Source organism: Schistocerca cancellata, chromosome 1, assembly GCF_023864275.1.
Source record: "Schistocerca cancellata isolate TAMUIC-IGC-003103 chromosome 1, iqSchCanc2.1, whole genome shotgun sequence".
NCBI lineage: Eukaryota > Metazoa > Arthropoda > Insecta > Orthoptera > Acrididae > Schistocerca > Schistocerca cancellata.
Window position 1 is genome coordinate 901,567,435 of NC_064626.1, and position 15,220 is coordinate 901,582,654.

General features: G+C 39.0%; 1 protein-coding gene across 1 annotated transcript in view; it reads left to right on the forward strand.

The window, feature by feature from the left end:
* Window positions 1-14,967, forward strand: part of LOC126190896 (SUMO-conjugating enzyme UBC9-B) — a 28,775-nt gene extending 13,808 nt beyond the window's left edge. The window contains exons 5-6 of the mRNA XM_049931516.1: window positions 9,552-9,696; window positions 14,383-14,967. Of these exons, the coding sequence (XP_049787473.1) occupies window positions 9,552-9,696; window positions 14,383-14,449 (212 nt within the window). The 3' untranslated portion in view covers window positions 14,450-14,967. The remainder of the gene's footprint in view (window positions 1-9,551; window positions 9,697-14,382) is intronic.
* Window positions 14,968-15,220: the final 253 nt, after the last annotated feature.

Here is a 15,220-nt window from a genome sequence, read left to right on the forward strand (position 1 = left end):
TGCTCGCTGGCTGCCCAATAACCTGACAGACAACCACAATGACAGTGACCAGCTTGGATCATTCAACATGTTACGCCACAGGAACTATAAAACAGTTTTGTACTTCATTGCTCGCATTTTGAACTAGCATGACTCGGAGGAAGGATATGGCAGTACTTAATCAATAGTTTGTTTCCGGAGTGTTATTGCTTACAAAGAAGTAATTTTTCTAATAAATTTTATTCCTGTCATTTGCTGTAACAAACTTGGTCGATACATGAAATACCTTATCTGCTCAGCTTCTGTAAAACCTATTATGTGCCAGATGAACAAGTGAAGGAATTTAAAAGAACAGTTCTGCTCAATCACATTCATAATGTAAATTCTATTTCAACAAAACTTTGTACAATTGGGACTAGCCAAATGAGGCAGTGCAACAACATACTTCATATTAGCTCTGTCCAGCCGTCCTGATTGGGAGGTTGTGTGTGTGTGTGTGTGTGTGTGTGTGTGTGTGTGTGTGTGTGTGTGTGTGTGTGTAACTAATTAGATAAACTCTTCATAGTACCCATCGGTGACAGGATATGTCATAAAAACCCTGGACTGTAATCTCAGAGGTGTACTTCTGGTTTACTTTTTGTGATTTTCCTAATCTGTTTGATGTACAATCAGCTACAGAAGCACACACTGAAATACTGTGAAGTACATGAAATCAGTTTTAGCGTTGATGTACATTTGGTTTTCATTCTGTTCCATTTGCATGTGGAGAACAGAAGAATGATTGGTTCAATGCCTCTATGCATGCTATTATCTTGCCTTTTGCCTCTATGGGAGTGATACAGTAGGCTGCAGTAGATTTGCCACTTACCTTCCAAGCAGGCTTTTCCTAGTTAATAGGCATGTAGGCCTATCTTGAAGCATTTGCAAGTTCAATTGTCAGCATTTTTGTGAAATATCCAGTGTTAAGTGACACTGCTGCCCTTTATTTATGTTTTAATATCTCGTGACAGTCCTGTTGGGAATGGGTACAAAACATTGAAATAGATTGTTTAGTAAGTAATGTCCTTTTTAGACAGATTGCAGTTACCTTTGATACTAATGAACTGTGTTCCACCTGTTTACTTAACACTGAGAGTGTGTGATTCCATTTCATATCCCCCAAAGTTGTTACATGCAGGTAATTTTGAGATTTGACTTGATTCCAATTGTGACTCATTTGTATTGTCGTGGTGTACTAAGTTTGTGAAGTGCACTGTGAACATTTAAAGCAAGTTGCCAATTTTTGCACCACTACACCTTATAAAATTATGTGTATGCGTGCATACATGTGCAGCTTTTTTCAAAGATCAGACTTATAGAAAACTGCAGTGTTCATAAGAGCTGTAACTATTAATATTGCCTGCCAGGTCATTAATATACAGAAAGAGCTCGAACAGACTTCCTTATGGCAAATCTGAAGTTACTTCACCCATGTTGATACCAGAGTACAGATTCAGATGAGGATGTAGATAGGCTTCATCAAGAAATACTGCTTCTGCCAGTTTGCCTTGATTTCTGCCATCATGCGAAGAGAGATTGGTTTTGCATGACTGATATTTCGAAATCCTAACTGCGTGGCATGGGGAAGGTCATTGTTTGATATTATCACATTGCATTTTTCATAATATTCTTGGAGATTCTACAATAGACAGATGTCAAATTCAATTGGATGGTAGTTTTTTGGTCATTTTTACTACACTTTTATAGAAAAATGTGAATTATGCTTTCTTCCAACCACTAGACAAGAATTATGTTACAGGGTTCTGCAGGGTTTAGAGGCTGTAGCTCTAAGGTTCTCATGTTTTCTGTATTTTCAGTTACCAAATCCAGGTCTGCCATGCAAAAAATTTTATTGGTAGAATTGAATGTCCTGATGCTAAATTTCAGCTTTATTTTCCTTCTGTATTTTTGTGCAATGAAGTTGGTATGGAAAGACAGTGCAGGCCTAAGCTACATAAAATATCTGGTGACAGTTGTTTTATGTAATGAAGATTGTGGTTTATGTAGTGCACCAGCTTTTGTGACAGGCAGGTGAGCCAGATTCAGATCGAACCAAAATGGTGGAATAACATTTGTGGAGTTGTACACCAGCCAGTTTGAATGTGGTTTTTTGGTGGTTTCCTACTCTTGTGGCAAATGCTGGTCTGGTCCCCAAATTCTGTCTAAGAATACTACAGAGACAGTTAAAAACAGCAAAGTTTACATGGTTCACAAAGAGGTGGTGCAAGACCTCTCCATTAGGTTACCTTGACAACTGTAGCATCAGGAATGCGATGTGGCCACAAAATTAAATAATGAATTAAATACATCAAATTCTGGAAAAGCCTACCACTTACTCGACGGAATAAACATTAGGGAAATTATTGTGGTGACTCGCTGATCCATAGTGTTGTTTGTTTTTGGTTGAGTTGGAAGATGACAGTTTGGTTGAGAGTTGAAAATAACTGTGATGTCATAACAGTAACTGTTTCTGTTATAGCACATATTTTTATTAATTTTGCATTTCAGTGTGTAGTTAATGCCCACTATTTTCATGTCATGTTACAACAAATTGCTGGTATTCGAAAGCACAATTTTATTTTCTTCTCACCCAGGTATTTAGTTTACCAGAATTTTACATTTGAATTCAGCTAGATATTTGTGATTCATTTTAAGCAGACTCTATCTGTAAAACTGCAGTGCAGATGGTGTAATGTTACTAAACAAAAAATCAGGTTCCGTAAACCATGCAAGAGGTGATGATGTTTCTCTCCCATTCTTGACCATTTGAGTTTTCTAGGCCCAGTGGCCTTACTGTTGATGGGAAATTAGACACATGAAAATCATGAGGGCCCAAATATTGGAATTATTTTATTTCATATTCCCTATTCTAAAACTATATACTTTGTGTATAGTACCTCATCTTTTTTATGTTTAAATACCTTTCTTAAGCAGATGGGCATGTGAATGTTTAGCTGCCATGCTATTGTCACACACAACCTTGTCCACAATGTCACATTATTTAATTTTGTCACAACTATTTCTGTAGCAACTCATTTGTATAATATCTTTGAAGAACATATCAATTATGCTATGTGGAAGGATTTATTTCAATCAGTATTTGTCGATACAAGTAAATTACTTGAGTTTACTTAACATTTTCATGGGTATTCATGTTGTAAACTACTTGTTGTGACAGCATATTTCTGCTAATTTCCAACATACAGTGTCAAAAATAAGTTTAATTGCAGTCATTTTATAGTAATAAACACAAGCATGTTTTTGGAAATTGTAAAAATTTAGAGATTGTTACACCACAGTGAAATGAGATTAGGCCTCAAAATTTGCCAAGATGTTGGTGTTGTAAGTAGTGAAAATAACAGTGGAAAAATCCCTTATGTTTAGTGAGGTCATAAGAGGCCTATCCATCGAAATTGTAGTGGTATGTGAAGTGTTTACAATATCTCCTGTAACATGAACAAAATATAGTGAATATTTGCCTTGCTTATGCCATGAAGTGCATTGGGAAGTGAAGAAAAACAGCCCAGATAATATGTGTTATGATGGATCTTCCCGCCACCACCATCTGTCAAGTTTGAGACATATTATAAATGTGCATAATGCTGTAACAGAAGTCAGTGAAGCATCTATGGAGAGAAAACTATAGATATGTCACTCTATTGAGATTGTTGCTGCATTAGACAGTTCAGTCAGAAGAGAGGCCATACATTGCTGAATGGAATTTTCATTTACATCTGTAGATACAGGCAAGATGCTGGACTATGAATGAATGTCCTGACCAAAAAAACTGCCAAGGTTGTGCCAATAAAGTAAATGAATCCAGATGTGACACTTTGATGGTTTTAGTTGTGGTATTGAAGGCAATGGGGGCAGTGTCTATTTTTAGGTCAATTACTAGATGTGGGGTGAGATGCATTCACTACCTTGGTGATGGTACTGAGCGAGGTGGCGCAGTGGTTAGACACTGGACTCGCATTCGGGAGGACGACGGTTCAATCCCGCGTCCGGCCATCCTGATTTAGGTTTTCCGTGATTTCCCTAAATCACTCCAGGCAAATGCCAGGATGGTTCCTCTGAAAGGGCACGGCCGACTTCCTTCCCTAATCCGATGAGACCGATGACCACGCTGTCTGGTCTCCTTCCCCAAACCAACCAACCTTGGTGATGGTGACTAAAGGCTTCAGTAGTGTTATAGCTGCTAAATCATATGGTGAAAGAGTTTAAAAAGGGAAATGTGTAGGACATGTGCAGAAGAAAATAGGGACAAGACTTAGGAAACTCTGCAAAGACACAACAGGAAAGAACTCTGCTGGCAAAGCAATTGGTGGGCAAGGTAGACTCATCAAACCAGAAACAATCTCACATAATATTATGGTCTAGCCATCAGGGAGAAACAGTGAAAATTTTATTAGATAATAGCATTTTGGGCAACTGTTTCACAGAGTATCCACTGACGAGCATACACAGCATAGCCTCTGCCCAAAAGGGAAATACTTTCTGGTTGAGATATAATAGGTGTAAAACAAATGGACAGAAATGTAAAATGCATGCCCCCATGCCATAAACTGTTGTGGTAGGACTAAAGTCAATATGTAGACAACTTTCAGAGACTAAACTTGTGGAAAAATGTTTACATGGTAAAACACAGAATCCAAATGAAAGCTTCAATAGTTGGGTATGGGAACACTTGCCAAAAACTGTTTATGTCTCAGTGTTTGATTTGTGTGATGAACACAATGTTTTGATGGTAGAATAAAAACATGAAAAACCACGAGCAGACTAGGCATAAAAACTGGGGACAACATTAGAAGTGGGCTGCTAAGAATTGATGGGGTGTGTGTGTGTGTGTGTGTGTGTGTGTGTCAGAAGCTGAAAAAGCTCCTGAAAGGACAACAAAGAAGGCCAGAATAACAAAGGAAAGAGACAACTAAAGATGATGAAAAGGATGCTCAAAATAAAAATCTATTTGACATGTTATTTCTAAGAAAATGACATGCAAATCTTTGGTTTGCTTCCCTTAATCATCTATTTCGCATACGTATCATCTCATACAATATTAAAGTTCAAAAACAAAATTTAGCATGAATAATAATGTAGTGCTTGCCTACATTGTGCACCACATTATTCAACAGTGTATTGAACATGTTAAGTTGGAGCATGTCATAGTTTCTCAGATTATTTGGAGAAAAATTGAGATTTAAACATTTCTGAAAATACATAAGACAGCAAATTGCTAAATATTCCTGGTTTACTGTTTCAGCAAGTTAATAGTAAATGGGTTTTGATCTCTTATTTTGAATAGTGTGAAATTACAGTGTACGTAAAATAAAAATTACACAATTTCAATATGTAAGATGAATATTCAGTCCTCCACATAGTAAACAGTTTCTAAATTCTTTCTTGCATAGAGGTCCCAATATACTGATTATTTGGTAAAAATTTAATTTCAATCTGTTTTTGAGTTATTAACTTCCAAAATACTAATAAAAACTGCAAGCCATGACATCCAGGTCCCTTTAAGTCCTAATCTTCCTTTTCCTTACGTTAGCAGACCATTGTTTTTTAATACATTGTGTTACTCAGATTGCTGCTGTCTTTTTATTCGTTATAACTGGACAGTGTTAATGGCTGACAAACTTCGTTCCACCATTCATATGCATTAGAATGTTTTCTGCTTTGCTGTGTGTTGCCCTCTGCCTCTTCTGTTAACTCTTTGGAGCACGGTGGTATACATAGTATACCACCTTTTGAAAATTTTCTTGGCTCTTTGCACAGTGGTTTAACTGCACGACCACCACTCTAATATGCTCACCTAGTTCTCTACTTATCAGACAGATGGCACTCACTGCCTATAAGGAATCAGTTCCCGCCAAGAATTGCATAGATTACAACTGTGAAAGCTGCGTGCTGAGTTGTGCATGGTTTTTGCGTGTGAATAGTGGTTTATAACGAATTTCTTGTTGCGCCTGTGTTTTTTCCATATCTTGGACGTCACAGCTACGGTATGAACCCATGTATACATTCATATGCACAATCTTCCGTTATTTATATACAATTTATTTTGGTGGTATATTATTTGTACCACCGTGCATGTAGCAGTATTCTATTGCATTTCGTTTCCTAGTATAAAATTCGAAATCCTCCGCTACAAAGTTTAGTTTTTAATTGTGTTGTGACTTATTTTAGCTCTTTCTCCATTTTGTTTTGCTTACGTATTCTTTACTTGGATTCAGGCTGTTGTTTGAAAATGAAAATGTCAAGAAGAGGCTTACGAGATGAAGAAATCGAACGATTATTGTGTGAAATTCCATCAGACGAGGATTCCACTGTTGACACCACAGATGACGAATCTGATTATGAAGCAAGCATTGTTGCGGAGGCTATTGTGTCGTCTGAAGGCGAAGTTTCAGAGAGCGAGGAAGAAAGTGAGTCCACTCCGCCAAAACGCGCTGCTGACACAGCGCCAACTTGGGGACAACAATTCAATGCTACCTCAGGAATGCAGTTCGACAGTGAATCAGGACCAAGTGCTTTTATTAGGGACATTGATGATCCAGAACCTATCGATATATTCGAAAAAATATTTCCAAAAGAGCTAGTTGAGCTAATCGTTTTCCAAACAAATTTATATGCGACGCAATCTGGCAAGTCTTTCACTCCAACAACTGACAATGAAATACGAACTTTCCTGGGAATCAACATTTTGATGGGTATAAAGCGTATGCCAGCATACAGAGACTACTGGTCTAGTGCCCCAGAACTTCATGATCGTTATATTGCATCTCTGATGGCAGTAAATCGGTTTGGATGGTTACTGAGGAACATTCATCTGAATGATAACACATTGCATCCAGAAAAAGGACACCCAGGTTATGACAAACTGTACAAGCTGCGACCAGTGATCAAGATACTATCTGAATCTTTTTCCAAGTGTTACCAACCCAGCAAACACCTAGCAATTGATGAGTCAATGATCAAATTCAAAGGCCGCAACAGTATGAAACAATACATGAGAGATAAACCCATAAAGCGTGGTTACAAAGTGTGGATGCTGTGTGACAAGACCTCTTACAACTTGAAATTTGATATTTACACCGGAAAAGTAGGTGACACAGTGCAAACAGGCCTTGGGGAGCATGTAGTGCTGAGTTTGTCCTCTGAACTCGTAAATAAAGGCCATTATCTTTATTTCGACAACTATTTCAATAGCTATAACTTGTTGGCTGGTTTACAGCAGAGAAACATATATGCCTGTGGGACAGTTCAACCAACAAGGAAACATTTACCCAAATTAAAAACAGACAAAGAATTAAGCAGAGGTGAATTTGACTGGAGGGTCAGCAACTGTGGCATCCTCTACTTGAAGTGGAAAGATAAGAGAGCTGTTCATCTCCTTTCAAATTTTCACAGTCCTGAAGTTACTACAGTGACTCGCCGTGAAAGAGATGGTTCACGCATAGAGCTACCTTGTCCTCAAGCAGTGATGGATTACAATGCACACATGAACAATGTCGACAAGTTCGACCAACTGAAAAAATCATATGAAATAAGCCGGAGAAGTAAAAAGTGGTGGCACCGAATATTCTTTCACCTGCTTGATGTCAGTATCGTCAACAGCTATATAATTTGGAAGGAACTAGGCGATAGAGAAAAAATGACTGCCAAAGTCTTCAGGATGAGTATCCTGCAAAGCTTAGTAACCCAGAAAACACCATTGAGGCCATCTAGACTTCATGAGAGTCAAGTCCACGTAAAGAAAAACAAGCCATATGTTTCCTCACGCCAGCGTCTCGACAATTCATCCCACCAGCCAGAGCGTACTACCGCCAGACGTTGTGCGAAATGCAGTACAAAAAAGAAGCAAGTGCGCACTTTCTGGATGTGCGCTGAATGCAAAGTGCCTTTGTGCCTTAGCAAAACAAAAAGGTGCTTTCAAGATTTTCACAAAAAGGAATAAGAAACATATTTTATTTGTAAGGTTTGTAATTTGATTTTGTATTGTAAATGACCAATTGCCAGAAATAAAATTATTTTACATTAATTATACTAATTATTACTGCTTAGAGTAGAATTTAAAGGTGAGTTACAAGCACAAACCAAGATATCTCAAAAACTTTAGGTACGGCCCTAAGTGGCATGGTGGTATATTATATATACCACCATCTAAAACCAAAATCAATACAATAAAAAATTTTAATTCATGTTTTCCTTTATTAGCAACCCCACCAGACATAGAAAATGCATGTTTTATTAAAAAATTAATTAAACATAAAATCTGTGCATCAAAGAGTTAATAGATGTTTGTGGGCGATGTTAGGATGTGGTGTGCCGTGTTAAAATTGACTATAAAGTACTTCAGGTACTGTACATTGTTATGCTTTTTCATGTCCTAGAGATGAGATTGGCAGACATTAGTAATTAAAGCCATTTTGAACTAAGTTGTTTTTGTAGTTGTAGGGGTGCATTTGTTCCTGTCTGTTACAGTGGAGCTAGGAGGGAACTGCATTTTTTATAGATTCAGTAGTGGTGTTCCAGAAATCTTTCTCATTCTCACTTAGTAAAAAATGGCTCTGAGCACTATGGGACTTAAAATCTTAGGGCATCAGTCCCCTAGAACTTAGAACTACTTAAACCTAACTAACCTAAGGACATCACACAACACCCAGCCATCACGAGGCAGAGAAAATCTCTGACCCCGCCGGGAATCGAACCCGGGAACCCAGGCGTGGGAAGCGAGAACGCTACCGCACGACCACGAGATGCGGGCTTCTCACTTAGTAGTTTGTATAGTTCTTGGAATGGTAAACAGAGAGAATTGTGTGAGGTATATCATGACCATTTATCTTTATGTAGGGGTACGGCAACAGGCATATCTGCAGTTGCTTAATTTTACTGAGATAAACTGTGACTATGTAGTGAACACAAATGCAGCAGACACCCAAAAGCTGTTTGTTTGAGTGTAGCAGTGTCTTGTCTGAATGGTTTGGCAGACAGGAATGCCTTGATTAAAGATTCGAATGAATTTCCTCTTAAGTTACTGATAAGGTGAAGGTTGATTTTAGGCATGATCTACTATATAGTCACACTATTAACATAAAATTTTTCAGTATTTTATGTACTGAAATATAAAATAGTCTTATTCGGATCCATTAGTGCATATTATGTTGCACCATAATTTTCCTGGATTGCGCCCTTGATAGATATTACATATTAATGTACAGTGTTTGACATCCTGAGGATGCTGGGACTGATGAGGTACAATCGTGGCACAAGTTTCTCACCTGCTTTTCAGCAGGAACCAATGGTCAAATAAGTAATCATTCACAGTAATTTAACAAGCAGATACAGCAGTCAAGGAAGCAAGTGGATAGAATACTGATTTGATGAATAATAAAAATTGTACGTTATGAAGCTTCAAGACCCACATATAAGGAACCTACATAAATGTTGTTGGCAGCTTAGCACTACGTAGAGGGGAAATGAAATATTATCTTAGATGTTTTCAGAAAATGTTCAAATTTTTTTTTTCACAGGAACAGTTTGCCTTTCACTTCTTGACGAAGATAAGGACTGGCGACCTGCGATAACAATCAAGCAGATTTTGTTGGGAATTCAAGACTTGTTAAATGAACCAAATATAAAGGATCCTGCTCAGGCAGAAGCATATACAATATACTGGTAAGCATAGATCTGACTTGGTTTTATATTAACCTGCAGATAACTTTCTTCAAAGTGGATCAGCATTGCTTATCGGGCCACTTATAAAAACATTAACATGAATGGGCAATAGTTTGTCAGAATGCGTCTCCAAAGACTTTGTGATGTTTAGTCTCTCCAGAGACTTAACAGCAACTAATGTCAACATTCGAGCAACCAGATTTTATGGTAAATTATGGCTACTGTGTTTAAATTGTATGCAGTGAGATGGTGAAGATATGTGACTGATATTTCAAGCGTAGAATAAATGTCAGTATGCAGTACTGTAACAATGTCTAGTTAACTTTTTTGATTTATGTATATTTGGCTTAAAATTTAAATATCAAGGTTTTTGAAATATTTCTGCTGTGTGTGATGCTCTGGTGATATTTGTAACTTTCCTCATCCCACTGCATTTGAAGAATATAAAAAGTACACAAGGAAAAAATTTCCTTACATAAAAAATCTCATAGCCCTGCCTAAATTGCCATGCCATGCCCTGCATAACCATTACCAAACCATGTTTGGAACACACACACAGTTTCTTTAGGTGTATTGCATATTTATATCGACTTGGCCCTTAAGTCACCTGCTTATTTTGAATATTCTCCAGCAATACCTTAAATTCCTAGATGAATTATTAGTATTGAAAATGTAGCTAAAATTGTCTAGAACAAGTGTACCAATTGTATAGTAACATGGTGAAATTCCGCTGCCTGACAAAACTGAAGCATCCAGAAGCCATGTTTGGATACCAATGTAACTTCATACATATACACACACCATTGCCAGGTATGTAAATGATTTTGAGAGTTGCAGTTACCTTTGACAGAAAGCAGCCAGGCCCTGAGTGCATAGGTGTTTTTTCTGTGCAGTGTTATTACCAGGTGTGGTAAGGTGTATAAGGACCACAAACTGCATCAGATATTAAGTCATGACTGAAAGACCCATGTCAAGTACTCATGACAGTATTTTCAGCACTTGATTTGTAGGATGATTTGGATGTGACAATAACCTGATGTTGGACTGCATGGGAATGTGAGTGTGCACATAACTAAGGTTCCAGTCAGACTTATCTGATCACAAGGAAGGATTGCCAAGCATATTGTAACCACTTCCATCTGTACTACAACCAGAGAACACCTAAGACTTGCTACAATATTGGTTGGATACTTGCAGCAGCAGCAGCAGCAGCACCAGCACTAGCAACAACAGGTCCAGAGAATGTGTGTCCCTTGTGTACGCTGCAGTTAATGACATAAATGGCTGCTTTTGGAGTGGTCCCATGACTTGGAAATTGGAAACAAGGACTTCTAATGAATGGCGTTGTGTTGTGTTCAGTGACGAATCCTGGCTCTCCCCTTACCCAGGATGTTGTCATTAGTGAGTGTGCTGGCAACTTGGTGAAAGTTCCTATTCTTCATTGGTTTGGAGATGCACAGTGGTTTTTCTTCTGGTGTCATATTGTGGGGAGCCATTGAGTATTGCTTCAGATCATAGCTAGTGGTGAAGAATGTAATGCTGACAGCTGAATGATACACCAGACATCCTGTGTCCTTGGCTTGCAAAATTGTGGTGCCCTATTTCATCAGGACAGTGTTAATCTGCATATGTTGTGTATGAACTGTATACATGATATTGAGGTAACTTGTGTGTCAAGCAAATTCCTACATCCGCCCCTGATAGAACATAGACCATCTTGGACTAAGCTCTGCCCCAGCACCAGTATCAAGGACCAGTTGCAACAGCTTTCTGTTTATCATTTTCTAATTGGAATTTTTGTGAACAGAAATGTATTACATTTATCTATTATAATGTTCAACAGTGCACGAGGTACATTCAAGTTCCAAGACCTCTGATTTTTTTTCTAATTAACTACTCATCCGAAATCGATGAAACTGGCGTAATCGCCCTGCAGACGTACACATTTTTCACAACGCTGACGCCATGATTCCATGGCAGCGGCGAAGGCTTCTTTAGGAGTCTGTTTTGACCACTCGAAAATCGCTGAGGCAATAGCAGCACGGCTGGTGAATGTGCGGCCACGGAGAGTGTCTCTCATTGTTGGAAAAAGCCAAAAGTCACTAGGAGCCAGGTCAGGTGAGTAGGGAGCATGAGGAATCACTTCAAAGTTATCATGAAGAAACTGTTGCGTAACGTTAGCTCGATGTGCGGGTGTGCGTTGTCTTGGTGAAACAGCACACGCACAGCCCTTCCCGGACGTTTTTGTTGCAGTGCAGGAAGGAATTTGTTCTTCAAAACATTTTCGTAGGATGCACCTGTTACCATAGTGCCCTTTGGAACGCAATGGGTAAGGATTACACCCTCGCTGTCCCAGAACATGGACACCATTTTTTCAGCACTGGCGGTTACCCGAAATTTTTTTGGTTGTCACAACCGACGAAAAGAAAGTCCCATTCGTGCTGTCGTTGGGCGTCAACATTGCTTGGCAACATGCCACAAGGGCAGCCATGTGGTCGTCCGTCAGCATTCGTGGCACCCACCTGGATGACACTTTTCGCATTTTCAAGTCGTCATGCAGGATTGTGTGCACAGAACTCACAGAAATGCCAACTTTGGAGGCGATCTGTTCAACAGTCATTCGGCGATCCCCCAAAACAATTCTCTCCACTTTCTCGATCATGTCGTGAGACCGGCTTGTGCGAGCCCGAGGTTGTTTCGGTTTGTTGTCACACAATGTTCTGACTTCATTAAACTGTCGCACCCACGAACGCACTTTCGACACATCCATAACTCCATCACCACATGTCTCCTTCAACTGTCGATGAATTTCAATTGGTTTCACACCACGCAAATTCAGAAAACGAATGATTGCACGCTGTTCAAGTAAGGAAAATGTCGCCATTTTAAGTATTTAAAACAGTTCTCATTCTCGCCGCTGGCGGTAAAATTCCATCTACCGTACGGTACTGCCATCTCTGGGACGTATTGACGATGAACGCTGCCTCATTTTAAAACACTGCACATGTTTCTATCTCTTTCCAGTCTGGAGAAAAAATCGGAGGCCTTAGAACTTGACTGCACCTCGTAAGAAAAGAGTGCTACTTACTATAAAGCAGACGCACAAAGTTGCAGACAGGCACTAATATTTAAATATGCAAGCAGCCATATCGAGGGGACAGGGAAGAGGAAAGGATAGTAGTGAATGGGTGGGGAGGGATTAATGCTTTATGGTGGAATGTGCAGGGACTAGATTGCCAACAGGTGCAATGTCAGGAAGTTGTGGGACAGGGAGATGAGGAAAAAAGGATAGGATCAGGGAAAGATGGGCAGATGTGTTGGCAGAGGGCTGCAAATAATCAGGGTGAGAGGTCAGAATGGGGAGGAGATCATAGGACAGAGGGGATGGAAACTGTTGGGTGGATGATGTGGAACAGTATGTTACCATATGTTGAGGCCGGGATAACTCCCATCTGCACAGTTCGAAAAAGCTGGTGGTGGAGGAAAGGATCCAGATGGCTCAGATAGTAATTCTGCCATTGAAAAAAAAAGTGCTAGGTCCAGCTGCATGATGTGCCACAGGGTGGTGTACTGTGCTCTTGGCTGCAGTTTGGTGATGGCCTTTCATCCTGCTGGACAGCTGGTTGGTAATCATACCAATATAAAAAAGCTGTGCAGTGATTGCAGCAGAGCTGATAAATGACATGGCTGCTTTTGCAGATGGCCCAGCCCCTGATGGGGGGGTTAGGATAAACCTGTGAAAGGACTGCACCTGGGTCTTCTACAGGGATATGATCCTTGTGGCAAGGGGTTGGGATTGGGAGTGGCATAGGGATGGACTAGGATGTTGTGGAGGTTGGGTGGGTGATGGAACACCACTTCAGGAGAGGTGAAAGCATATCGGGTAGGACATACCTCACTTCAAGGCATGATGATAGTTAATCAAGGCATTGCTAAAGAACATGGTTCAGTTGTTCCAGTCCGGGATGGTACTGCATGCTGAAGGGGACACTCCTTTGTGGCTAGTTTTTAGGGTGGAGGGGGAATGGCATGCGGTATGTCTGCCGACTAGGTCTTGGGATAGTGCCCGCCTGTAAAGGCCGTGGTGAGACTCTCAGCAGACTGAGCAAGGAAGTTTTTGTAATTGCAGATATGCCATCCCCAGGTGGCCAGGCTGTATGGGAGTTTCTGGTTTTCCAATGTTCTTGATATTCCTCCCTGGCATTTCCATTTTTTGATATAACATTCAATGTATCAGTTAAAAAACAAAATGTCAAATAATCTAAATTGACTGCAGTGATGTAAAATTTATTATTCGTTACCAGATGTGTAATTTTTTTTTGCATGGTAATTGTAATACAAACATATGATGCCTGGTGTATTTGTATTAACCTACACAACCATATAGATGGTTTCAAAAAACTGATCAGACTGCTTGGGACCTCCTTGTCAGATACAATGGATCTAACACCCTTCCCAACTGAATCAGTGCATGCATCCAAGGCAAAGAGGGTGCAGCATCATACTGATAAGCCATTTCTTTGTTGTTATAATCACTGAAATAATGTATTTGATTCTCTCAGGCAGTGTATTTTTTCATTATACGAAGTTTTGGAACATCCTAAGCAACCAATAATAATCTTATGTATGTTTCATTTTCAGTAGGTTGAATACAATTAAATTTGATTTTCTTTTTTTCCCCCTCAGCCAAAATCGTTTGGAATATGAGAAGAGAGTTCGTGCCCAAGCTCGTGCTATGACCTCACAGGAGTGAGTTGGTTACTTCAGTCAATGATTTGCTACATATTAAGAAAGACTGATTTATTTCCAATTAAATTGAAATGCAACTATTAAAGAACTTGTGCACTCTTATATTCCTTTGACTTTTAAAGAACTTCCATTGGCTGTACCTAAAATTTAATTTTTTTATGTATCTGTATATGAAATAAATGTGTTGTCTGTAAAATGCTTGACAAGTAGTTGCTAATTGGTATTAAATCTTTTTTAATCATAAACTTAAGATGTTATTTAGAATGTCAGATGTTAATAGAACTACTCAAATATTTTACCAGTTGTAGAATGCTTATCTGAAATGCTGCGTACAGTAATAGTCTTATTTTTTGACTGACTAGAATAAATTAGTTTTGGTTATTTTGTGCAAGGATGTGGAACAAAAATGTGAAGGAGCTTTTAATCCACAACTTGTGCAGATAAATTGCTGTTAATTATTTGAAGTTCTTGTATTTATTTTGACTTTCATGTTGTCAGTATTAAAGTTCTTACATGTGGAAATGGAGCAGTGTGATGAATGCATTATCACTCTAACTGTAAGAGGCTAACGTCTTTAAAATACCTGAGGGTGTTTTGTTGCTACAGCACTTTGTCATTGATTCCTGAACCAGAAGAGTATTTAGGTTGCTGGTTCTGATGGAGAACCCCATGAAAAAAATTTTATGCATTTGTTGAACTGTCTTGTAACTCTGAAATGTAGCAGTCAAATATGCAGTTGAAACTAAATTCTATATATAGCTTCCCAAGATTATTC